The sequence below is a fragment of the Rhipicephalus microplus genome, unplaced genomic scaffold (genome assembly GCF_043290135.1).
Source record: "Rhipicephalus microplus isolate Deutch F79 unplaced genomic scaffold, USDA_Rmic scaffold_49, whole genome shotgun sequence".
In the NCBI taxonomy this organism is placed as follows: Eukaryota; Metazoa; Arthropoda; class Arachnida; order Ixodida; family Ixodidae; genus Rhipicephalus; species Rhipicephalus microplus.
In genome coordinates, this window is record NW_027464622.1 from 493,034 (window position 1) to 520,267 (window position 27,234).

The 27,234-nt window shown below is 42.9% G+C and overlaps 1 protein-coding gene across 1 annotated transcript in view; it reads right to left on the minus strand.

The window, feature by feature from the left end:
- The window catches only part of LOC119161112 (sec1 family domain-containing protein 2), a 59,833-nt gene that overhangs the window by 25,079 nt on the left and 7,520 nt on the right, over positions 1–27,234 (minus strand). Inside the window, exons 6-9 of the mRNA XM_037413451.2 lie at positions 22,640–22,812; positions 18,434–18,530; positions 14,447–14,565; positions 12,786–12,983 (exon numbers count right to left, since the gene is read on the minus strand). Coding sequence (XP_037269348.1) covers positions 12,786–12,983; positions 14,447–14,565; positions 18,434–18,530; positions 22,640–22,812 — 587 coding nt within the window. The remainder of the gene's footprint in view (positions 1–12,785; positions 12,984–14,446; positions 14,566–18,433; positions 18,531–22,639; positions 22,813–27,234) is intronic.

The following is a 27,234-nucleotide window of genomic DNA, read 5'->3' on the forward strand; positions in this document are numbered from 1 at the left end:
TGTAACTTTATGTAAGTTTCACTGCAGTGAAGCGATGCTAAGCCGTGAAAACACGTATCCAAAGAAATCTGCACTGCCACTTCAAGGCGGGACTTCAAGGTTAAATGAAGATATTACCGTCACATTAATACATATTTAAGTTTCTTTTTCAGTTTAAAAGGTCGTTATACCGACTTTTATGCTCTCAGTATAGGAAATTTTAAAATGTATCATATTTTACTAGCTATCATTTTACCGAAACTGGCATTTTACTGAAAGTCATATCCTAATGGTATTCGAAGTTGTTTCCACTTCCTTTGATGCAAAAAAAAATGGCATTTGCACAAGCCTTGTTTAAAAAAAAAACATATTCAGCAGGTTAATTTGGTCATGACAAACACCCATTTTTCTTTATAATATATATATATATATATATATATATATATATATATATATATATATATATATATATATATATATATATATATATATTGTAGCGATGCTGAGGCAGACAGGCTACAAAACAAGCGTCTTTATTAGGGCGAACTTGCGCCCACGAGTCTAATGACTATGGTCGTCGAGTCCGAGTAGCCGAGTGGCACAGATTCAACTATCTTCCTCTTCCTCGTAGGCCAAGCGCACGAACGCATGGCGCATGCCAGCCGGGTCTTGCTGGTGCTCTTGCCACGATAATTGCGGCGGGCTACTTGAACGTGGCCAACCTGTCGTGGCATTATCCCCCTCCTCAGACGCATCGTCCCGATGCTTGAGACAGTGAAAAGATACATGCGCACTCTCACTCGTTTTCCGACGATCTGTCATGATAGGGCTTCATGCGGACTACGTGTACCACTTCCGTGGGATTGCGGCGTCTTGAGCTCACGTGTCCCGCGGATCTGACTTCATAAGTGACGTCGCTGATACGGTTGAGTACTTCATAAGGGCCGAAGTATCGACAAAAAAGCTTTTCAGAGAGTCCGCGGCGGCGCACTGGGATCCATATCCACACTTTGTCACCGGGATGATAAAGTGCGTCACTGCGTCGCTTGTTGTACCGACTAGAGGCGACGCGCTGTTGACGGCGTATTCAGTCTCTTGCCATTTGTCGTGCTTCTTCGGCTCTTTGCAAAAAGTCATCTAAGTCAGGTCGATAGCTGTTTTCGTCCTGTAGTGGTAACATGGCATCCAGTGGGGTGGTCACTCTTCGGCCGAATACTAGTTCGAAAGGGGCAACGTGGGTTGTTTCTTGAACGGCTGTATCATACGCGAATGTTACGTAGGGTAATATTTCATCCCACTGTTTATGTTCAACATCGACATACATTGATAGCATGTCGGTCAGAGTACTGTTGAGGCGTTCGGTTCAGCCATTTGACTGAGGGTGATACGCCGTTGTTCTTCTGTGATCGGTATTTGTCATGCGCATCAGACATTGCATAAGGTCTGCAGTAAATGCGGTGCCCTGATCCGTAATAACGACGATGGGCGCACCATGTCTGAGCACTATGTTGTTCACAAAGAACTTGGCGACTTCAGCAGCTGTCGCACTGTATAGAGAGTCAGTCTCAGCATAACGGGTCAGATAGTCTGTAGCTACAACAATCCATTTCTTGCCTGCACGTGATGTAGGGAAAGGTCCTAGGAAGTCCATGCCGACTTGTTGGAATGGGGCATCCGGAGGGTCTATTGGCTGGAAAAGGCCGGCTGGTTTTACGGCTGGAGTTTTGCGCCGTTGACATTGACGACAAGTTTTCACGTAGTGCTGCACTGATGCGAGCAACTTGGGCCAATAGTACTTCAGGGGAATCCTGGCGAATGTTCGGCTCACACCCATGTGTCCTGATGTTGGCTCGTCGTGGCATGCATGCAGAATTTCCTGTCGCATTGCTGTGGGCACGACTAGTAAAAACGTTTCGTGATTGAGCCTGTCTGCCTCAGCATCGCTACAATATATATATATATATATATATATATATATATATATATATATATATATATATATATATATATATATATATATATATATATATATTATGATGACTCAGTTGTAACAAGGTTTATTGGCCGTGAACTCGGGAATACACAAGCGCAATGGACCTGAAGATGAAGCACACGTTCAAAGACGATGATGACTGTCAGCCAGAACAGGTGATGATGATTGACTGCTGTCCAAATGAGGATGAAGCGCATAGTAGATGCTTACACTAATTCCCCCCCCCCCCCCCCCCCTGTGAATGTGGCCAGCCTGGCCGCTGCAGGCGGGTAGTCAAGGTGACGAAGAATGTCGTGTGAAAAGCTTCACGCGGGAAACGTGTATAATTTCGGTGCTGTGGTAACGGCGGTCAGTTGGCACGACAAGAGGCGTCACACGATAGTTGACAGGTAAAGTTTGCTCTAAACTACATATAGGCCGATGAATCGAGGCTGGAACTTGTTGCACAGACCAAGTGTGCGAATTGGTGTCAATAGCAGCACCTCGTCACCCGGTCGGAATAATACCACACGATGAGAGGTGTCGTAGACGGCCTTCCTTGCTTGTTGCGCAGCTTTCGTGTTTATACGAGCGTACTGGCGGCACTGGGCAAGGCGAGAAATATATTCTTCGCAAGAAGACGGTGATGGAGGGCCATTTCTGGTAAAGAAACGTCGATAAATAAAGTAGGTGAACGTCCGTAAACGAGATAAAACTGTGAGCATCCGGTTGTGCACTGAACAGCGGTGTTGTAGGCAAAAGTGAGGAACGGATTGGATTTTGGGCTTACAGGAGTATCAGTTTAAGATTACTTATAAATATGGCAAAAAACGTCAAGACGCCGACGCTCTTTCTCGTTGCCCAGTACCTACGGCTTGGTTCGACACTCCAGCTGCCATCTCCAACAACACCAGTGCAGACGTGACTCCCCGTTCTGTTACCTTGCTCGCCTCACTGTACCAGCCGCCGATCGACGACGACCAACCCTTCAGTTCTTGCCAGTAGGCTGACCCGTACTGTCGGCGCATTATAGACCACCTCTCAGGAGCTACGCATCCACCCAATGCACGGCTTTGAAGACAACTCGAGCACTTCAAGCTTTAGGGCGGTGTGCTGTATCGTCACGTTTATCATCCTGATGGTCAACGCTGGGTACCTGTTCTGCCACGCGCTCTTCGACATCATGTACTTATGCCTTTCATGACGATTTGACTGCTGGCCACCTTGGCTTTCGCAAAACCTACGACCGCATTCAAAGCTGCTTTATTGGCCTGGCCTTTATACTAGCGTAGCAAAGTACGTGCGTTCCTACTCTCCGTGCCAACTTCGCAAACTTCCGACATCTCCTCCTGCCGGTCAATTACAGTCAATGACGTACCCTAAAACACCTTACAAGGTCATCGGTGTCGATCTTTATAGACTCCTTCCCGTTACTGCGCTGGAAATAGATGGATAGTCACTGCCGTAGACCATTCGACACGCTACGCCGAGACAGCTTCAGTAGGTACTGGTTCAGCATCGGAAGTTGCTGACTTCGCCATAATTCTACGTCATGGTGTTGCTAGTGTACCTGACCATAGAAATGTGTTTTTATCGCAGCTTTTAGGTGAAGTTATTCACGTTTCTGGTACTACACACAAGACGGCATTTAGCTACCATCTTCAAACAAAAGGTCTGACAGAGAGATTTTATTGAACCCTTGCTGACATGATCGCTGTGTGCGTTCGACCAGATCACAGAAACTGGGATAAACTTCTACCATTCCTCACTTTCACCTACAGTATATACAGTCGAATCCCGATAATTCTAACTCGGAGGGGCCCAAAAATTTGTTTGAATTAAAAGAAGTTCGAATTGATGAAAGCTAAATAAATGGAGGGCTCTCAATGCAGTGGCGCATATGCATTGAGCTAACACACGAGGGAAGTTTTAGAAGACTTACATTTATTCACAAATCACAGGACATCTGTTATTAATTGAAGTAATCGGTGATGCGCATCTGCACACGTCTGCCTTGCAGCGAGTCAATCAATTTCGCACGCAGCTTGCAAAGCATTTATACTTCGGCTTCAGCATCCTCCTGGCAAGAGAAGTTGCGGGCGAAAATGTCCAGCGCCGACACTTTCTAAAGACGATGATAACGACTGCTGCATAGCAGAGCCTCCTGCTCTCCGCTACACATGACAAGAAAAGAGGAGTGTCTCCACGTGGAGAGAACTTCAGAGAAAACCAAACCAACACTCCACGGCAGCTTTTTTTTTTTCTCTTCGCGCACGTGGTGGAAAGAAGAAGGGTTACGTGGCAGGAACGAAAAAAAGGGAAGCGAGGCACCGGCGCAGAGAGACCCCCCTATTCCACTCAAGGCGCAGAGCCGTGCTCCTGCAAGGGGCAAGGGCTGCGGAAGATAATGCCCTTTTCCTTTCCTTCAACCACACAATCATTCAACCCAGCGACGGCTTTTTTTTTTTTCCTCTCTTATTTCGCGCGCGGCATTGAATGCAGGAGGGTCTTTACGTGGCAGGGACGAAAACGAAAGAAGCGTGACATGGGCGCGATCAGCATTGGAGAGAGAGCAAACATTCCACCGCAGCCTTTTTTTTCCTTTTCATTTCCTTCGCGGGCAGCGTTGATGTCTCGCAGGTGCCATGGCGGGATTGGGCGGGGTGCTGAGAGCATTTTCGTAGCGCGGTATGTTCGAATTAACAATCGGAAGTGGTTGAGCGTTTCAATTACAGGGCGTTTTCGCCCATTGGTATACACATAGCTTTGATGGGACATTATCGTGAGTTCGAATTAAGCCTGTTCAAAATAATGAGATTCGACTGTATATATTATACCAATTCTATTCGAAATTATTCGACCAAAGTCATTATTCACTTCAAATGAAAAATTCACTATTAAAACACGCCTAATATATATATATGTACAGTAATACCTCGTTAACTCGAACTTGCATATCTAAAAAAATCAGCTAAGTCAAAATTCTTTTTTTGGCTCGGAACATTTTCCTATACGTCCTATGTATATTTTTGCCTTTATCTTAAAGTATTTTTGGGACGGATTGTGGGTAGGTAATTTGAAATCTCTACAGGGAGTGGAATGAAAATTTCACCGCTGGACCATTTTTCAAGACTCGCGTGATGCTGCAACGCCTGATATTCGCCGATTTTTTTCAATTTAGCCGTGTCTGTTGCTACGTCGGTGCTTCCCGCAAACGCAAAGCACACAAAGTCACAGCCGAGCTACAAGTCAACTTCGTCAAGCAACCCTGTGGCATGTCATGTGACACATGTGCAGAGCAGGGAGGCTGCCCACACTTGGCGTAGCTTGTCTTGTTTGCTTTGTGTAGTGCATATGATTTTTCCTGAGGTGTGATTTCGGTTCATCTATGCAAACCACACAATATGGATTTTTCCCTGACTGTGAGGAGCGGCGAGCAATGCCTTAAAACAGTGCAAGTAGCTAACACAAGAAAACAAGGTTGCCCCAATTAAGAAAATAGAGAAAGGAGGCTGAACGAAGTCGAGCATGGCGCAGAAATTTGGCATCCCTTTGTCTATGCTTTCAACGGTGCTGAAAAACAAGCAGAACGTGCTGGATGGATTTCAGCAGAGCTTTTCCAGCCAGCGGAAGCGGGTTCGAGGTTCGAAGTTCCCAAACATTGAAGCGACACTGCTGATGTGGCTGCGAAATACCACAGCAGTCAACCTTGTTGTCACCACAGCAATAATGATGGAAAAGGCAGATGCCCTTGGAATGGCCTTGCAAATGGGGAACACGGACTTCAGTTGCAGCGGCGTCTGGTTTGACTGCTTCAAAAAAAGGAACAGTGTGGTGTCCAAGTCAGTGCATGGCGAGAGCGGCACTATCTACGTAGCCACTGCAGATAATTGGCGCAGCAGCGGGCTCGCCAAGTTGCGGAAGAGTTTTGCCTACAGCGACATTTTCAACCTTGACGAGGCAGCACTTTTTTTTTAAAATGTTGTCGAGCTGCACCTTCACACCGAAAGATGAAGCGTGCTCGGGAGTGAAACAACGGAAGGACAGGGTCACTGCCCTTTTTGGGGCAAATGCCACAAGTGAAAAGAAGCTGCCAGTTTGCCAGAAGCAGAGATGGCAGAGACAGATGACTTCACAGACTGTGAGGAACTTTGTCAAGAGGTTATCAAGCTAACAGGTAACAGTGCCGTCGAAAATGACGTGCCTTTGGTGGAGTACACACTGTGTGAGCTGGATGTGGTGGGGACCGGAGAAATGACGGATGCCGAAATTGTACAACGGCCACTAACGTAGGGAACGGCGAAGATGACGACGATGACGAACCACCTCGAGAGGTGCCGACATATTCTTTGACAAAAAATTTGCTGCTCTTACTTCGAAATAAGCTCGGGTGCAGTGGCAGGGAAAATCGACTAATGAGATGTGTGAAGCAGCTGGAGGACGCTTTCCTAGGCCCGAGTGCGACCACAAAGCAGACGAGCATTAGCCAGTTTTCCTCTGCTGAATAAAATGGTAGTGCAGCAAAACCCAGCTAGTTAAAGTCTCTTGTATGTTATTTTTTCTCCTTTGAACCTGCACGAGTTATAAACTGCCACTGGAGAGCTGTACGTAGTGCTTTTTTTTGAAGAACGCTCATATTTTCGAGCAATTAGCGTAAACTTTGCTTATCTTGAAGATTCGTTTATCTCAAAATTTTCCGTGGTTTTTACGACTTCGAGTTAATGAGGTATTACTGTGTGTGCGTGTGTGTGTAAGAAAGTCACAGCGAAAGTGAGAATTGCAACATTTTTTCTGAGCTTTTGGCTGGGGACCGGCCTTCATCAAAAATGAAATCGGTACATTGTATTCGAGTTTAGGTACAGATTTCCATGATACATACGCAGGTACACATACTGTCCTGATTCGTTGGAACGGGATGAGGTGAGAGACCAGACGTACAACAGCAAAACAGTTCAGGGGGAGAGAGAGATACATGCACAGAGTCGATATATGTTGAAACTTAACAAGAGGCGGGGCCAGAACAAGCGAACAAACAATCAGTAAATAACAAATGGAAAGGTCGAAAGAGACGGGGCTACATGTGCGATTCGAACAAAAAAGAAGAACACAACACAAAAATAAACAAGTGTCAATGGTTAAGGATGCGAGGATCATCCCGCCAAAAGGGGAATATCCATTCGGCTCAGGATGAAAGGGGAAAGTGGTCACAGACACCGGATGTTACTCAGAGTGCGTGTTTCTTTGTTCAACATGTTATCTTCTAGAATCACGTCAAAAGTCATTAAATGTGTGCCCACCCATGCGCCTGAGGGGATGGGGTTCGATGTGTCTATTGAAGTGGGCCGCTCTCCTCGGAGGCATTGCAGGTTCTGGCGGCAATCATCACAGAACGCTCGCAAAGTCAAGGAAGCGGCTTGCCAGTGTACAATATGTACAATGATGTGAACAGATGTAAGATGAGCGGCACGCGTGAGTACATGAGACATTGCTTTCAACAAATTAGTCTCTATGTATATATACATTTATATACCTATATGTATAACACATACATACACACTTACACATACAAAACAACAAGCGATGTTAAAGTGAATGCCAACAGCCTAGAAGGTTATATCATCTAATAATATAAGCATGGAGGAAGGAGCAAAGCAAATGTGATGATTCACACAGCAATGATAATAAAATGAAGAAAATAATATTAATGAAGAAAATTTTTGGGTCTCCATAACCTGATGCCTGCGGCATTGAATTTTTCAGGTTTTTCGTTAGACAAGCACAATAGTCGGCATATGAGTAAAATAGTACGATTCATAAGCCTCCAAGTCATAATGTTTCGTGAAATTGGATTGAAGCACTACTGCAGAAAATGTGTGGAAGAGGTGGTCAAGATTATTAACATGTTTAGAGAGAGCAAGGTGTTGTAGGGTCTTTACGTGTGCTCTGTGGTTGTTGATTCTCATCCTGAACGCAGTTTCAGTTAGACCTATGTAGTACTGGGCGTGACATGAGGTGCATTCGAGAAGGTACAGTAGACTCGCGATCATTCAAAATCTGATAATTCAAATGTTTGGTTAATTCAAACAAAGTTCAATTTTTTGGTTGGCCCTTTATTTTTTCAATGCATCTAAAAGCCTCTTAATTAAAACTACATCAATGGGTTAATTCATACTTTTTGCAGTTTCATACCAGAAAATAGCTGCTATTCAAAATTTGCAAGCTTATATAACCCTAACAGTCGAAAAATAAGAAATAAGCAGCTCGGGCCTTTAAGGAAAAGGTTTTGCTAGTAACCAAATGTTTGAAACAAAGCACACGCATGGTAAACCGTGATGCTTCTCAATTGATATAAAGAGCTTTGTGCAAAAGGCACTTACCTATAGCATAGAAGCAGTTGGCAATTTAAGATTTTTTTTAAAAGGTCTGATCAACAGTAAACGGCCAATAAACTTGTGGGCCTTCTTCCTCTGCTTTCCATTTTTGAGTGCAGTTAAGGTTTAAAACATTTAATAAATTTTTAAATGTGATTAAATCAATGTCTAATCATAAAGTGCGGTATCACCTCAGCCAGAGTCATCTTTGACTTTTTTTTACTTTGAATTTAACTTTATTTCTTTCGTTTATAACAGAAAGAAGCAGAAGCTAAAGTTCACGAGGCCTGACAACGGCTTCTGCTCCTACAACAGTTCGGCACGCAGGCTGTACATAGCACAAGTCAATACAAAGTATACTGTACCAACATATTCCACCGAATGGTCACGAAATTAAAAGAACATGTGTACAAAAAAGTGGAAAAGTGAGAATAAACACGTTATGTCTGCAAAGAAACAACAAAAAAATGTTACATAATACACTGATAGGTCATTTTGCCAGAGTCAACAACTAAAATTTGCAATGAAGACACAGAAATTGAAAATACATACAGCAGCTTTGTAAGAAAAACTCAATATTTTGTGAAATGAGCAATGTTTTGAATGATTCACTTGACGCTTCGATAACTTCGTCGTGAAATCTATATGAAAACTTCTGATAATTCAAGCTTCTTGATATTTTAAACAAAATTCAGATGTCCTTTTGAGTATGAATTAATGAGAGTCGACTGTATCTGATGTTCACGCTGTCACTGTTGAAGTTGCCTCTTATATGATATGAAAATGATGACGCGTTACTTGTGACGATGGACACATTGTTCATCATCGGATAGAGTTTGCACAAAGGTAATCAAGGACAGAGTTTGCAGCAAGGAGTATCTTTCGGCAACATGCATGAGGACTGACTGAACGTGACAACTCTATCAGCTGGAGAAAAAGTATGGCTTTTTTGCAGGAGCCAGTCCTATTGAAACTGCGGCAAAGTGGGCGGTTGAGGTCCACCTGCGAGCCAAAGAAGAAGAAGAAACCCGATGGCGAGAAGCTATAGAGGCAAAGTCCACTCTCAAGTGCTACAGAAAACACCAGGACAGCATGTGTGGGTCACCCCTCTATGATAACAGCATTGGCAGCAGCCTCCTGTTCGAGGCGAGAGCTGGGGCTCTTCGCACTCTGGAGGAACCGCAGAAAGTTTGATGGCACTGTTGTCAGCAACCTGTGTAGAGTTTGTGGCATAGAGAGTGATACGCAGGAGCACCTCGTTCTTCGCTGCAGTAGTCTCCCAACTGCTCCCGTGGATGGTGCAACCCTCCAACAGATGCTCGGGTTTAAAATGCTCAATGAAGATGGAAGCAACGACATAGGGGGGAAACAGTACGTGGTTGCAGCCACGAAAAGGCAGCTTACTGAGTGTTGGGGAACAATACGGCGGACTTAGGACCTAGACCACTACATGAGCGTATCCTGCCTGTGTCCTTAAAGAGCGTGGGTCCTGTTCTTTTTTTCTCTTTTTTTTCTTCTTTTTTTTGGGGGGGGCCATGACACTGAGTGTGTTTCCCCATTTCAAAGGGGCTGGCTGCCATCACATCATCATCTTTTCCAGTTTTTTCACTTTCTCTTTTTCTTTTTATGAATAGGTCGTCTCTCACATTCTCCTTAATCGTTTTTCTTCATTTTTTTCTTTTCCCCTTAGCTGGGGGTTTTTATACTTCTTTTATTGCCAAGCCACCACACACGCGACGACCCGTTATAAAGGGGACGGCACCACATCATCATCATCATCTGCCATTGTGTTGGTGACGAATCTCCGGGCACGCATGCCTCCGGGCATGAACGTTTTTCCTTCCTCGATGCCTCCGGGTGACGTATGGGGCGGTGCCATTTTCACTTTGTGCGGTACATCGTTCGCATCGAGTCAACACGTTCTCGTTGAATTGGTGTTTTTGAGCCAGTGCAGCTGAGGGACGATGGGTCGTTCACTGCAGGATTTAAACTGTAAGTTATTGAATATGCCGAGGAGCAAGGCAAGTGCGAAGCTGGACGCAAGTACGATGTAGATGAGAAGCACGTGCATTATTGGATGAAGCACAAAGATGCCCTCACTGCTACCAACCAGAGCCGAAAAGCCTTTCGCGGGAAGAAATGCAAATATACAGATCTGGCAGGCAAACTTCTCAAATATATCATCGATACTCAAAGAGATGGCTACGCAGTATCGACTGATATGATATGCGAGAAAGCCCTAAACATCGCTCGCCACATGGAAATCCCTCAGACACAATTCAAGGCAAGTTGGGAATGGGCTGCGCAGTTTATGAACTGCAACCAGCTCTCTATCCGCCGCCGAACGACGCTTTGTCAAAGGCTGCCAAGCGAGTACACAAGTAAAGTGATAAAATTCCATCGCTTCGTGAATGGTCTTCAGAGGGAGCATGAATATGACCTTTCCCAACTTAGCAATGCGGACCAGACTCCTGTGTGGTACAACGCGCCAGAGTAGACTTAAAACCACAGTAGACTTAAAAGACTAAACCACAGTAGACTTAAAAGGTGCGAAAAGTGTGACTGTGCGCACAACCGGCGCAGAACGCCAAAAGTGCACTGTGATGCTGTGCACCTTTGACGGCAGGAAACTTCTGCCGTATGTCGTGCTCAGGAGGAAGACTCTCCCGAAAGAGAAGCTCCCTCAGGGCATCAATGTGCGTGCCCAAGAAAAGGGCTGGATGTGCGAGGAACTTGTGGACTGGGTGAAGACTGTCTGGGCAAACAGACCTGGAGGCCTGCTACAGCGGAAAGCCCTCCTTGTTCTGGACAGTTTTAGGGGCCACTTGACAGACCGCGTCAAGAACAGACTCGCGACGACTCGTACAGACTTGGATGTTATTCCTGAAGGACTGACGAGTGTGTTGCAGCCGCTCGACAGTTGCATTAGCCACCCATTTAAAGCGAAATTTCACCGCTGCTATTCAGAATAGATGGCTGGGGGCAATCATCAGAATGCGCCGACGGGACAGCTGAAGCGGGCGTCGCTCCAACAAGTTTGTAAATGGATTTTGAGTGCGTGGCGTGCCGTTTCATTTGAAGTTGTGGCGAGAAGTTTCAAAGTAACCGGATTTCCAAACTGCATGAGTGGCACTGAGGATGATCTTTTCTGGGAGGATGCCGACGCCAGGGCGAGTGCTTCCGGTGATGAAGACAGTGAGAGTGAAATGGAATCTTAATAAAAACATTCCTGGCTAGTCATTCGGTGGTCTGCTCTTTCACTCTGCTTCAGTTGTGAAAACGGTACAGACCTTTGGTGAGCTGTCATCAGCGTGATTCGTGTAAGCATCGCACCAAGCAATAATTTTGAGAAAAAAGTGTGGCCCTTACACGAGTATATATGTAGTAGTATTCATTGAATCATAGCATGCTCGCAAAGTTGTCCAGATCCTTCTAAAATTAGAACTCGTCTAATCTGCCTGTTGCGGGAAAAAGCTCAGGCCTTTTGATAAAACACGTCGTTTATCAACTGTGAGTGGGATGTCAGAGAGATTTACGATATTGTACTCTTTGTGTTGGGGAGGTTTTTTCATCAGACACTCTTTCAACGACTGAATGAGTTGGAAATTCGCAAGCGTTCACTGTTTCAGCAGGCATAGTCACTCTATTCCAGAGCAGCTTTTTCCGCTTTATTGTTGCTATTTGGCTCTCTTTCGGAATTTTTTCTAAAAGATTGATTTCAGAGGCCGTCAAATATTATTTCTTGGTAAATTTTTTTTCTTAGAAAAGCAGGTATTCTGGTTCAAAGTTATTATGATCAATCACCATATTTAAAAGCTCTCTAAATGCTCCATGAAGGCACTCTGCCCCCCTATTTTTTAGCTCTGTGGACATGTCTGAGGTGGCTGATTCCACGTTGATGCGGAGCCCTTTCGGCACAAGATCCTGTGTGTGATATGAATTTAGCGTGCTGACATGACACTGATACCTAATTTGCTTTTCAACTACCTTTCTTGCCTTCAAAAAACATTATTAGCACAAGGGCCACCTGTTTTGTCTTTAGTTAGTCAGTTCCCAGGGGTGGTCTGCACAACCGTTGCATAAGTGTTCCTCAGGTATATATAATTTAAGCAGATTTGAATAGGCATACCATGAAGGTGTATGAATAGTAAGCATACCAAGAAAGAAGATGAGGGGAAGGTGCTGTGATCAGCGACTGTCAGACAAGGAAAACCTAACTGCAATGTCCACGTTTTGACAAAGAGAAAACATCTTTGTCAGAGCCTGCTATATGAGGGCCTCATGGAGATCATACTATAATAGTGCCATATATTCTACATTTCCAAATATAACATCATACTTTTTTTGAATACCTGAAGTATAGTGTAAAAACAAACAAACAGAGATAAGCAGTAGCATAAGCCACATTATAGTAAAAGAACTCTGTTGGGAAAGTAAGCCAGTTGACAGCACTCTCTACTCACGTTGCATTTCTGTTTTGAAGGAGCTGCACCAAGCTCCGTGAAGCAGCTTCTGAGGAGACACCCGCATTTTGGACAATCACCTTCTCTGTGCTAAGAAGATCTTCGAGCTTTGAGTGTCTCTCTCCCAGTGCTGCCTGAGCAACTGCCAAGGTCTGCTGCATCAGGCCCTTGTTGATGACGGCATCCCCACCACCTTTCCTGAAAAGCAATGTGACAGTGAACTGTCAGCCTGTCTCAAGAGTTAACTGCAATGGTTGCATTTACATTGTTCCACTTTTCCTTTGCTGATTATTTACTCAGGTGCAGGAGAAACCGTGCAGTACACAGGTGCGAATTTCGATTTCAAGCTTATCTAGACACCCACTTTGGAGAACTGGATGTTGCATATGGCCTGACAACTCCTAGCAAACAGGCACCGAGAATACAGGATAGGCCAGTCGAGCCATCTCTAAGCCTATATAGAAGGCCAGTCTGCAGTCAATACCGACAGGTATTGACTGCAGATCAAAATATGTAGACTTCTGCTAACGAATTGTATTCTGTTTGAATACTGACTCAAATCAGAATATTCAACTCATTATTTGAAATTTGCACACATTCACACACCCCTAATTTTGAGTCAACAAGCATAAGATAATACTACATGTTCAGCAGTGAATCTGCAGCTTTACTGTGCATTCTTCATCTTGACAGCGCTGCGCATCTGGCATGCTGACTTGACAGATGGCATCGGATGCGTTATTTGAAGGTCGCAAGTTCAGTTGCTGCCGACATTTATTTTTTTTGGATTTTACATTACAACTACTTCTAATAATACCCCCTATACTTTCCTTGGCTATATTGTCTGTTTGTTCTCATTATTATTCTGTCAAAAAAAAAGAAAAAAAGACAAGTCCTTAAATGTACACTTATTTTCTTCATGTTTTACCTCTCTTACACAAGGTAGGGTGCAATGTGTGTTTATCAGGTCAATCACATGTGTGACTTACCTAATAAATGAAGTGATAGTGAGTCAAGAACATGAACATCACAGGAATCACCTTAAGATTCAATACTCTTTCTTTTTTTAAACTTTTGAAGACCATTAGTATTATAAGGTGAGAAATCATAGTGGTATTCATATTTACAATTGGAAGGCTTTTTTTCCTGCATGATGTGGTTAGCGTCAAATTTACAGAGGTATTATCAACAGTCCCACATGAACTCATGTTACTGGGAAGTTCTGCCACTAGGTTTCAAAGGGGTACTGCAAATTTTTTTTGCATGTATTCTTTTAAAAACATTTCTGACCGTCATCAAGGCTGCTGTGAGCGTGATTGTCAAATAGTGTTGCACTGGATACAGAAGGAAATTGACGATTTCCCATCAAAAACAGTAAAAAACAAATTCCTTTGCAATGTGGAGGGAATGGCAATGAGCATCACACTGCTGCTCCCCCTTCTGCAACAGCTTCCAGCATGCTCATCGCGATGAAAAGAGCGTAAAAGCGCATTGCTTGTACGGTAACTTGCCTGTACGGTTTTTTGCAGTAGGATATTCGTGAGGCAACAAAGTCCAATATTAAGGCAAGTTTCTTTAAAACGTCATTAAGCTCACGAAAAAGGGACACCTTACCCAATAGCAAGGATGAAGTTTCACACTTAATTGTTTTTTTTTTTTACCTGAATTGAATAATTCTGTTTCTGAGTTGCTCTGCTGTTAGACGACCAGTGACATCCAAGCGCACTCCTTGTTTGAGAGCTGCTTCCACGATGAGTCGATTCAGCTCCATCATGCATTCCTATTGAGCGGAGGTCCAAAGACAAAAAATAAAAAGTTCTTTGAAGAACATGCCGCAGCAATAATTGAAAATACTTATCTGAGAAGCAGCCTCCTTTTTGCGTGCTTTAGAAAGCAGCAAAACCTTCACACGGGCGTTAAGAATGGCATGCCTTTTGTACTAAAATGATTGCTAGTTCAAACCAGATGAGCAACTTGCCTTTGAAACAGTTTTTTTTAAGAATTAAAAAAACAAGCACAAGTCTGTTTGTAAACATACAGCTTTGACCTGTCATGACTGACAGGGCTTATGGCATTAGCATTCCCTATGGTGTGTATGGAAAAATGTAAAAATACATGGTTGTAATAAGTAGGATGTTAAAGGGGCTCTGAAACACTTTGTAGACATGGAATGAATTCACTAAAGGAGCTTACTTCCATGCAAATTGACTGCCTCAAAAATTTAATTTTTCAAATGCGTTCAGTATGAGCAGAGTAAAAAAAAAAAAAAAAAAAGATTTGTCGCATGCTGCTATTGCTCTCTCTTCTCTCGTCCTGATGAAAATGCTGGAAGTTAAGCAGAGAGGGATGGCACGGGGGAAGAAGGCATGTCACGCGTGTTTCGTGAACTTGAGCACTTTTTCTCAATTTTTTTATTCTTTGAACATGTGGTTTTTGAATGCGATCACACATACACATGCCTACACATCGTGGGCCTCCCATAGCGGTCCCAGCAACTCCCGAGTGCGCCATGCTCAAATCAGCCAATGACATGATACTTGGACCTATGATGCAATGACTTTTAGTATATAGCATCATTTATCAAAACAAGCAAAGGCGATATTTAGATTACTTTGAAAATTTATTGCATATTCCAGGCCACATGCTACGCTATATTTGGCTCGAGTGTTTTTGGGAACCTCGAATATTGATTGATTGATTGATTGATTGATTGATATGTGGGGTTTAACATCCCAAAACCACCATATGATTATGAGAGACGCCGTAGTGGAGGGCTCCGGAAATTTCGACCACCTGGGATTCTTTAATGTGCACCCAAATCTGAGCACATGGGCCTACAACATTTCCGCCTCCATCGAAAATGCAGCCGCCGCAGCCGGGATTCGCCTACAAAATGTGCTCTTTTATTTTAGTGCTTCCAAGAGTTCCAACTAAAAACAGGCTCAATCCTGGATATGAATGCTTCTGTACAGAACCATAAGTTTGCAATACTCTGAGCACAAATGAGTGAAGACTTGTAGCTCACTCTTAATCCAAAGCTGAACCTAGTTTGGGAGGAATGCGGTACTAAATTGTTCTGAATTAACTCTTTCAATCTCATGTCTATAGTGCATATGTATTTTCTTGTGCATAACCTGCAGAAAAAAATGGAAAACTTCGAAGCTAAAATCAAAACTAAAAAATGCAAATGTCTGTAAAGGTGGCTCCACGTCAGTGCTTCATAGCTATGCAAAGAAGCTAGCTATGCAAGAATCCTACTTAGAATTTTTTTACTTAGAGCTAAGGCCAAAAATAAAATGCAAACCCCAATTTGCAAAGATTGATCTATGGAAATCATATTTAGATTTTTTCAAAAATTTGGAGCTAAAGAAAAAAAACAAGCAAGACAAAAAAACCCCGCAAGTTCGAGTTTGCAAAGGTGGCTCCACGGTAGTGCTTCACAGCTGTGCAAAAAAATTGGCTATGCACAAGTCATATTTAAAATTTTTTTTTAAAGTTTGGAGCTAAAGTAAAAAGAAAGCAAATTCCAGTTTGCAGCAGTGGCTTCACGGTAGTGTTTCACAGCTATGCAAAAAAGATAGCTATGCAGAAATCGTATTTAGAGTTTTCTTTTTTTTTTTTTTCGGGAATTGTTGTTGAGGGTTTGGGTGATACACGAGAAAATACGTATACACCAAGAAGCCCCACAAATATGCAGCTACACGCCTGAAAACATGAACATCAACAGCAGCCATATTCAATGGCCACTATGCTACTGCAATGAAATAATCCATAAACAGAGGTTGTGAGGCTCGAGCACACAAACTCTGTTTACGAATTTTTTTTCATTGCAAGCTTCTACCTCCCCTTCCAGCCGTTAATATGCTACTGTGGCATTTAATTCTGGCAATGCACCCGGATGTTGTTTACAGTACCTAGTTGGCATAACCCTATACCAGGTTTAACACTACAGCTTTGCCTGCTTTTGTATTGAAAAGCAGTTGTCCCATATGTTCTGGCATAAACTTCTGCTTTGTGAACATCAGGCACGGACATGTGGGCAGAGAAATTCGCCTATAGGATCTGCAATGCTTTTTTGTGATGCAGAAATGTCCAGGTATTAAAAATAAATAAATAAAAGTGTGCCATCAATAATGCAAATGTGCGATTAAATGCCAAAAATGCTGCTAAACACCAGAAGCCAGACACCAGTTTTAGGATTATGGTGAAGGATTCTTATACTATTAAATAATTTTTTTTTTAATTTTGAAAGAAAGCTTTGTTGAACATGATTCTCTTTAACATATATGGTTAAATTAATATAACCTGTGTGGTATAATTTCAAGATCCACATTGGAAAACAACAGAGAAAACCATAACACTCATATGGTCTACTGTAATAAATTCAGACCTCAGGAACAGCTTCCTTTATTCATGTGCACAAGAGCTTGTTCTTTACTCATAACGACCATATAAACAAAGAACTGCCTGATACAACTGCACCATAAATAAGCATTTTAATACATTCATTTTATTAATATACACTCTTACTAGTTGAATACGCAATAGTTTCAGGTTTATCTGGTCATAAAGTATCCATACTGAGTTCCAAAACAGTTTACTTTCATACAGAAAAAAAATCTAAAGAAAAAGAACTTAGTGCCTTTGGCAAATGCTAGGAAAAAAAATCTCAGAATGAACCAATTAAGTCTGCTCAGTAGCAAGGATAACAGCAAGCTCTAAATAGCTCCATAGTAACAATTTGAAATATTATCTCTAAAACAAAAGCAAGAACCATGGCATAATAATATACATTATTTTAATTTGTAAGCTAACAAAGCCTGGCAAAGAAATGAACCAAACTACTATTTACAACACAACTATCCAATTAGACTTATGCTATTTTAGTACAACTAGTTCTTTTTTTAATTATGGAAATAATCTTTTGCTAAAGCAATGTTTTCTCTCTTTAAAGAGAAGCAAGGGTTGCTATCAAAATAGGCATGCACAAGGTTTTTCATCAGATCCTCCACTGGTCAAGTCCAAAAGAAAACAAGCTTTGCAATATTAAATGAAAAAATAGAAGTGCTTTCTGGGTGTAGAGGTGTGAAGTAAACAGCGCTGGGAATCGTACGCTAGACGTCCTCAGCTGCCTGTATTGTCAAAAACTTCAACTGTTTAAAAAGAAGGTGGGTAAGAAATTGCACTTTCAAAGAATGGCTAACTGGGCAAGTTGCACTTTAAAAAATAATGGGCCATGCTTAAACAGAAAAAGGCATGGGGTAGATTTGGTATCCCCCTTAAACGATTAGGGGGGGGGGGGGGGGCATTTTGCCTACCTAGTGTGCTTGCCTATGGCTTGCACTGAAGGCCAGTTAAAAAATTTCTGATATAACTGAGACTTCAAGAAAGAAAAAAAAAAGCGAGAGAAACTCAATGATTTCACCGACAGCTCAGATAGCTACAAATTCTGCACAAACAATAACCATTATTATGCACACGGACAGCACTTGCAGCATTTAAAAAAAATAATGTACGAAACTTTCCTTTATATTTCACAGCGTAATTTTTCAAACACATGTTTATGTCTACTATTCTTTACGTTTATAGCAAGCTGCCTAACTAGCAATTCTGTCAAGTAAACAAACCAATTAAAAAAGCTTTCTTGCCTTCTGCTTGCAGTTGACGATATGCTGGAGTGCCAACTTTGAGTTTTCATGAGCCAAACAACCAGGGTAGATTGCACCCTCTGAGGGCATGATCTCACTGCAAATAAGAAAACATGAAGTGCACAATTCAAAGCATGAATTGGTAATGTGTAACAAATCAAAAATGTTTTTTCAAGGTGCCACTTCCAGAGTTACCTTTTGAATAATGGACTGCAATGTGTTTTTAGCATGAAACGTATTACATTTGAGTTTTGTACCTCTCGGTGGAACAGTGGCTAGGGTGCTCAGCTACTGACCCGAAGGTAGCGGGTTGGATCCCGGCTGTGGCGGTCACATTTCGATTAAGGCGAAATGGTAGAGGCTCGTGCAGTGTGTAATGCCAGTGCACGCTAAAGAACACCAGATGGTAAAATTTTCCGGAGCCCTTCCCTATGGCCTCTCTCGTAATCATATCATGGTTTTGGGAGATAACAACCCGGTAGTATTATTATTATTATTCGATAGAAACAACGCTTCAGGCGTTGTTCGTTAGAAGCGATGTTCGAACGAACAGCGTTTCTAACAAACGCTATCACGGCGTTCTCGATACAATTCGACTATTCGAGAAACCCTCGCGCCGAGGGATATAAATTCCCGCACAGCCGATGCCGCGTCATTCGATCGCCGACGCTCACTAGCGTGCCCATCGTTTTGCTGGCCGCTGCTTCGTCGCCTGTGTATTTTTTCAGTTGTTAGGGGAGCACAGGTTCGCTCCAATAAACTTGTTTTCCTCATAGACAACTGCGCCGTCCTTTGCTGCGTGACATCTGGTGGAGGTGCGGGGTACGTCGACAGAGAACCCACCGATGTGCCACCCGTCATGCACATCGACCATGTTGCGATAGGAGCCAGTTACGCAATCTGTGGGCGATAACCACGCAACGTGCAGCTCGAAATCGTTGGTGAGTGAGGCGTGCGGTGCACGGTACTGAGTTTTGTACGCGGTGTAGAACACCGGTCTCTCGAGGTTTCTTTGTAAACAACAGCGACTGAGCGCGGAACGTCGTAGTGATTTAACTTAGCGACTTTTTTACTCATCAGCTCTTCCTCCCTTTGCAGGTCAGTGGTTGCTCACATGTTTTGACGGGATTTGAATGGCGCAGGCTGCCTTTCCCAGACGTTTCACCCCTGAAGAAGCTTAGTGTCAGGCCGGGGGGCACCTGTGCCCATTTGGAAAACCGGTGGGTGACCGGCGGTAACGCGGGTTTGAACCCACGACCTCCCGCAGCCGAAGCGGACACTCAACCACGAGGCCACGGCTGCGGTGACGTGGACTCAGTGAGAAACTTCTACGACGCTATTTCGGACCCTACCAGATTCTATGACGTGTTGGCGAACTAACGTACGAAGTGATCCCCGATGGGGACTCCCGTACATCACGACGACGCACGCGGCCCGAAGTCGTCCATGTGGTTCGCTTAAAACCTTTCTACGGACGATGACGAACTTTTAATTTGTGTGGACTGTCCCTTATGTTAGCATTGGGTCGATGCACTCTTAGAGGGGGGGTAATGCCGCGAACCATGCATTGGGTTTGTTTATTTGTGTTTTGTTTTTTCGGCCTGGCTGCGCCGGCCTGTGCTATTGCCGTTTTCACAGGTTTCGAACAAACGCTACCACAGCGTTTCGAACAAACGCTATCGAACAACGCTTCAGGCGTTGTTCGATAGAAACAACGCTTCAAGCGTTGTTCATTAGAAGCACTGTTCGAACGAACAGCGTTTCTAACAAACGCTATCACGGCGTTCTCGATACAATTCGACTATTCGAGAAACCCTCGCGCCGAGGGATATAAATTCCCGCACAGCCGATGCCGTGTCATTCGATCGCCGACGCTCACTAGCGAGCCCGTCGTTCTGCTGGCCGCTGCTTCGCCGCCTGTGTATTTTTTCAGTTGTTAGGGGAGCATAAGTTCGCTCCAATAAACTTGTTTTCCTCATAGACAACTGCGTCGTCCTTTGCTGCGTGACAATATGGAACTTAAAAATTACTTTGTTTGCCTTTTTATTTGTCTCTCACACATTTTTTACTCTTCCGAACAATGAAACATCAATGCTGCTGCTGAACTGGATGATTCGTGCAAAAACAAGAGAGCAGAGGAGCATTATGCAGCAGGTACAAAACATTTACATGCAAGTGAACGCATATTTTGCTTGGGGCTGCTTTTGATGGCAGCCACTACACCGGTAGGCAGCGTAAAATGGTGGTTGATCAATGACATATGCAAGGAACACTGTGGGTTATTAAAAAAAAAGCAAACTTGGACAAATTTAATCAACTACAAAATATGAGAACTTTCTCCATGGTGCTCCACATGTATATAGACATACAAACGGATCGTGAGTTGTTTCAATGTCCCGAACATCTATTTCATTTGTTGACCATTTCCAGGCTTCTTAGCATCTGCTGCAGTATCCTGCAAAGCTCCCAATACTTTTTCTGCTTCAATGCTAGTCATTGTTAATTTTCTTCAGTGTTGCTTGTACAATTGCTAGTAACACCTCCACAAATGCATGTACACAATATGTAGTGGTACAGGAAAAGTTTAGGTACGTGTAACACTATCACAGCACAATTGAAAGATGGAAATCTCTGCAACCAAGTTTGCGATATACACTAATGAACTTTTTCACTTCATGTGTAACTTCATTATACTCAGGTTTAATTGTATATAATTTGTGCCCATATGGCCCAATTCTTGTTTTTAACACTTGAAGATGATCTCTCGAAGTGCACACTTCTGTTTAAAAAAAGAAATACTTCATTTTTTTTTTCACAAGACTTGGCGGCATTGGAAAACACTGTTGCTAGTGAGAACTCATTTAGTAATGTGACCTTACAAAATGATGCAACAACAGACTAGTTCACAATGCATCTCATAAAGGTAACAGCAAGGAAAGTGAGGACTGGGAAAAATACAGCATGAGTGCTGCTGTGCTCAATTTGTGTTAGCCTCAGCTCTCATTTTTCGTCAAAGTTCTTGTGCTGAGAAGTTTAATAATAGATTACCAACTAGCCCAATTCCACACTTTACTTCTACCACAAGAACTGGCACTATTATGTAAAGCTCACTTCGTCCTCATTGATTGAGCTAATGAGTCTTCTTTAGCAGTAAACCTGCAACTCAAGGTATTGACTTCAGATGGGAGGTGTTTCATACAAAAAGACACTGAATTTTGAGAAAGGTATACTGGAGTGCAGTGGCACAGACGGGAGGTGAGGAAGGTCTTGTCACATGTTTTGTAGCAAGCATGCAGGTACACAAAACAGACCATCTCCCCAAAGGGAACCCTGATGGGATGTGAAGCAGCAGCTGTACGCACGGCGTTGACCCGGTTGAAACAGGCGTCGATGCGGGTGCTGGAAGAACGGTTTGAAGCTAAACTCGGTGTAGCGTTTACTCAAGTAAACGCATGTTTAAAACGCAAAGACACGGGAGGCAGGTTGGATTTCGTGTAAGTTTCATCGCAGATAAACAAGCCGAAAGGGTAGACAGATTTAGTCATGCGACCACAGCAGCTGTAAGGACGCAGCCTGCTAGCCATTTAGAATGATAGGTCGCGTTCGTGTAGCTGCTGCGGATCTGCAACTAAATTTGTCTAGTGTTTCCACTCGACGTGTGGAAACACTTTTGTTGCGGGCAGTGGAGAGGGTGAAGCGAGAGAGAAGTGTGTTGCGAGCGGGCGGAGAACCCAGCAGTTTCTGCGGGTAAGAGAAAGAGTGACGTCAATGTGCAACTGCGACTTCAGCTACTTAGCATCGCTCCAACACCCGCGGTGTGTGGTTTGTGTGGATGCACGAGATAGTGTTACACAGGCTAGTCAAAGAGCTGCTTCGCATTTAAAAAATGTGAAGGAGAGGGGGAGTACATACATGTCCAGTATGCTCCTGCTGGCTCATAGTAGACTATAGCTTTAGCTTGCAAAGAACATTCGCTGCAGATTGGGCTGTGCGCATAATAGGCAGAGGCATAAAATCTTTCCTAGAAGTACTCACTATGAAAGTGGGCCATGGTTTGTAGACAGTTTATTTCTCCTGCCTCTGTCTATATCATGCATAAAATGAGGACGTATCCTGGCTTTAGCCTTGCTCTTCCCCATTTTTTTACCCCCAAATGCAGACACCACTACCTTATCACACGGTATTTGAATGGTGCAAAACACTCACTCAGATGAAGAGGAGATGCAGCGCATGTCAATGCACACGTCCAAACTGTGACCAGGAAGTGGAGGGAGCACTCTAACTAGAGTGTCCATCGAAGACTCGCAAGAAGCAGTAAGTGATCCAACCATGTCCAATGTACGATCCAGAAGTAAAAGAGACACCTTAGACTTTGCCGACTGAGGTGAAGAGAAAAAAAGGAAAATGTAATGATTCAGAGTGCTAATAACATTATATGGCACTCTCACATGTCACAGTTATACAGCAGATGTAGCACTGAGCCAAACGATGCATAGGCTCTTAATTTCGTTTAATAAAATATGTGTTACCTTTAACAAACTACTATCAGAATACAGGGTGACCTTGAGCAGTGAATCTGTAGCAAAGATTGCTCAAACAACAACTGATTCACTGAGAACTTACAAAAGGGTGAGAGACTCAGATTTGGGTGTCAGAGTGTTCAGTGGGAGGTGATAAAAAGGCCATAAATGGGGCTATTCGGTGAAGCTCTGAAGTCTTCTTCGAGGTGCAAAAATATCTGTGAAGCTGCCAGTACCTCTGGTCACAAGTTCGACATATTCTACACCTGAATGGATGCACTAAAAAGTGACTCAAACCAATGAGTGTTGGACAGAATCTATCATGCAAAGTCATGGCTGCCTTTTTGATGCATGCCTGTCTTACACTGCTTACCTCTATTATAAAGTATCAGCAATCTCGAAGCTAGATCACATGACATTTCCGACAAAATATCACCTACATCTAGGACCTGTTTTAACTTTCACACTAGGACCTGTTTTAACTTTCACAGAATATTTGATTTTACAGTGATGGCACTTCAGCCCTTCCAAGCCACTGCTGCGGTAGTTCCCTTGCAATGGCCATCGTTACGCAGCCATGCCAAAAACAAAACAAAACAAAGGCCTACAGAAAGGAGGGCACCTAGGTCGAAGCAAAAAATTTGTGACCTACCTTCACGTCCTGGTGCCAACACTCCTACCAACTTCACCATTGAAAACACCAACACAGTTCAAGTAAAAAGTAGCATGTTTTGCAAGGAAAGACCATCTAGTGATAATAAATTGGCAGCCATGTGAAATATTACCATACTGCTGCAAATATCTCTGACTGGTCATGTAACCAACAAATTTAAAACATGGGTCTTACAACATAATAACTTTTCACTTCTTGTTGTAATTTTTTCAAGCTTAGACAGAATAAGCACGTGTTTTTTTTATTTCTCGAAAATTTTCCGCATTAACGTTCCCTTTTAACGGAAGGAAAATACAGCCCTCAATTTAGGGGCATAGTTAGACAAAGAAGCAGCTTGAATTTTCAGGATTGTGCTGAACGATGTGCTTCAGGTTCTATTACTAGCGCAAGCAATACTTGACATAATTGAGGCTTACAATGTCCTAATGTCAAAAATAAATACATAGTAAGATAAGCATTGTATAAATCTAGAACACAGTCTTTGATAAACAATGTATTATATGTTTTATATTCAAGAGTTGACTCAATTATAAGTCTTCATACCAGGCCACATAGCAAATTTTTATTACACACTGAAAGTTGCAGGGCACATGCTTAGGAAGATCTCACTGAGATAATTTTTCAAATTGGTTCATTGTTGCAGAAGTTAGAAAAAATTAGGCTGAACTTCAGTCATGTCTCTAGGAGTAAGCTCCAGTGTCAAAACAATTCCCCCTCACTTTGCCTTGGCCTGTGTACACAATTGTTCAGTACCCAAACTCATGAAAATGAGCAAGTGCGTCATGTTCCCACAAAGAGCCCGTCTATATAAGAATGAAGCACTCAAGTGCCCATTCGTAGGTTTCACGTTGTTTTCGTCAGCACAACTGAGTGAATAACTAGCACGGGGAGAATGAAAGAGAGCAAATGCTGAGTGCAGCGGAGATTGACTATTTGTTGGTATCAAAAAAGTGAGAAAAGGAAAGTGGAGAAAGGTACCGCGGAAGAGAGAAGCGGAGGATGAAAGACTGATTGGGACGAAAGTGCCAGAGGGATAGCAGAGGAAGAAGAGAACAAGGAGGAGTTTTATTAGGAAAAATAGATGGGCACACTTCCTTTCTGAACAATGAGCAATATAACCAGTGGAAGTGCTTCTTCAGGGACACAAAGGAGCTGCTTGAGCATAGGCATGGCACCACTGACATCAGAATCCAGCTCTTTTGATTTAACATTAGCAAGTATCGTAATGATCAGCGACTCCTCCTTTTTCTTTTTCTCTTCCTGCTTTTGATTGAATAAAAACTGGCTATAGTCAATGACGTTCCAAAGAGCAATTCCGTAAACAGGTGCTTGTTACGAAGGCACTCTCTTTCTGAAAGTGTCTCTCTCCTGAGAGGGAGGGCACATATAACATCATCATGCTACGTAATTGGTGTCATACTTTGCAGACGAAATTGCCACGATCTACATGCTACACTTTTTTTTCTGCAATTCCCAACCCTGTCATGGGCCCTTTAAGAGCTTCTTTTCCCGTGAAGCTCTACTGGCGCTGTATTTTGCGTTCATTCATAGTCATATTACCTACGGTGTAGTCTCATGGGGCAACACTTATGCTTGTCATTTATCATCAATACAGCACATTCAAAATCAGTCAATCCACATTGTCACTTCTAGTTCTTCGCAATCCAACGCCTACACATTACTACGCTCTTACAATATCTTGCGAGTAAATCTTTTGTTCCGGTTAAATCTTGTGACCTTATTCCACAAACTGCTGTATAATCAACTCGCATTCCCATTTATTACATCTGATCTTTTGCAAAATAATAATGTGACCAGGTTTGCGGCTGATAAAAATTTCCTGTTACCCCCCGCTCATACTAATTATGGGCAAAAAACTTCCGTTTTCAGTGCGATATTCTTTTGGAATGCGTTACCTTCTAGCGTTAAGCATTGCACTTCAATTCCTTTGTTCAAAAAGTCCGTCAGAAATCATTTTCTCGAATAGCCTTACTTGTGATCGTTTAGCTGTTTGACTCGTTTGTTCTTTTTTTTTATACCATGTTGCGTGTTTTGGCTTGATTTGTGATATGAAAGTGCATTTTGATGTCTGTATATTATAAGAATTTTCTGTTGCTCTGTATAAATTTTACCGTCGATTTGCATCGACAAACCGAGAGTCCCACTAAAGTCTCTGGCTCTGGGACCCTCGTCTGTATATCTTAGATTTTGTACCTTGTTTTTGGAAATAATAAAACTTGAAACTTGAAAAAAAATAGCTCCTATTTAAATCTCTGCACGGGAATAGAGAAACCACTTTTCTCCGCTGCTACTGCACTGATCTTGATTATATTTGTTACATTTGAAAGGAAAAAAATAAAACAGAATGATTGTAGAGAGTGGATATCCAATTTTCCCCACAAATGCCTTTAGAAAATGTTTATTAAGTTTCAAATAAGAGCAAGGCTCAATTATTTCACACCCATAATTAAAGCAATACATCATTTTGGTTTCATCAAACATGACATCTAAGGTGGACAATTTCAATTTATGGCAGGCCAATATGAAGCACATACCACTAATTTGTGAGTAGGACTTATGCATAACTGTTGTATGCATAAAAATTTTAAGTAAGCTGTAAACTTGCATATCATCACATTTATTCAACAAGTTAAACTTGCTTATAATGAACTTCCATATAAATAATTACTCGATATAACGAAGTTTTTCTATTCCTCGGCGTTACCTCATAGAAGCACATAGATTTGCGACCTCTATGTAACAAAGGAACAGTGGTATACATCCTTGATATAACGAATTTACGCCACGGACAATCGGGAATTCTGGCCAGGATTTTGTAATTTTGGCACGGGCATGCATTTTCCACGGTTGCCCTGCCGCCGAAGATGCGCGAAACGGGGGCAGTGCGCACGGCATGCTCGTGGCCCTGGCGACTCGCACATTATGACGCGCTGGTGTATGCGAGGCGAGCTTGCGCCCCAGAAGCCGGCGTTGCCGCCGTTCTTACTGCCACGGGCACATGCACTCTCTCTCCCTCCAAACAAACGACAAAAAAAATGATAAAACTACTTTTGCATTGACAGTGCCTTGCTTTTAGTCAGCGTCGCATATATGGGGCCGTGCTGCATACGGAGGGCACTTTACCAAAAAGTTTTCCCCGTTAACCATGTCGTTGCTCTTCGTTTTCAATGCCATGCGCGCGTGCATGGTTTCACTGCCCCCGACGACGTTCAGCTTTGCTTTTTATTTCTTCTAAATGTGGACAGCTGGCGAGATTCGCCACTGGTGGAAACTCTTTGAGACCACGGTGACAACCACGGACTTTCGGAGGTCAACAAGTCACGCGCTTCCGTCTTGCGGCGTGGGAACGTAGCCTGCGCGATTAGCTCTGGCAACAACACGACGGCACGCTCAATTCAATGCAATGAATGCGATTGCAACAAATTGTAATGTTATACAAACACTGGGAGCCATCTCTTTTGTATCCCATATCGTGGAACTCCTACAAAACGCTGCTGTAAGCACGTACGGCCGCTCTAGGAAGAAGTGCTCTTTTCACAGTCTCCTAGCGTTGAAAGCGCGCTGATGCTTGCTGAGATAGCCCGTGT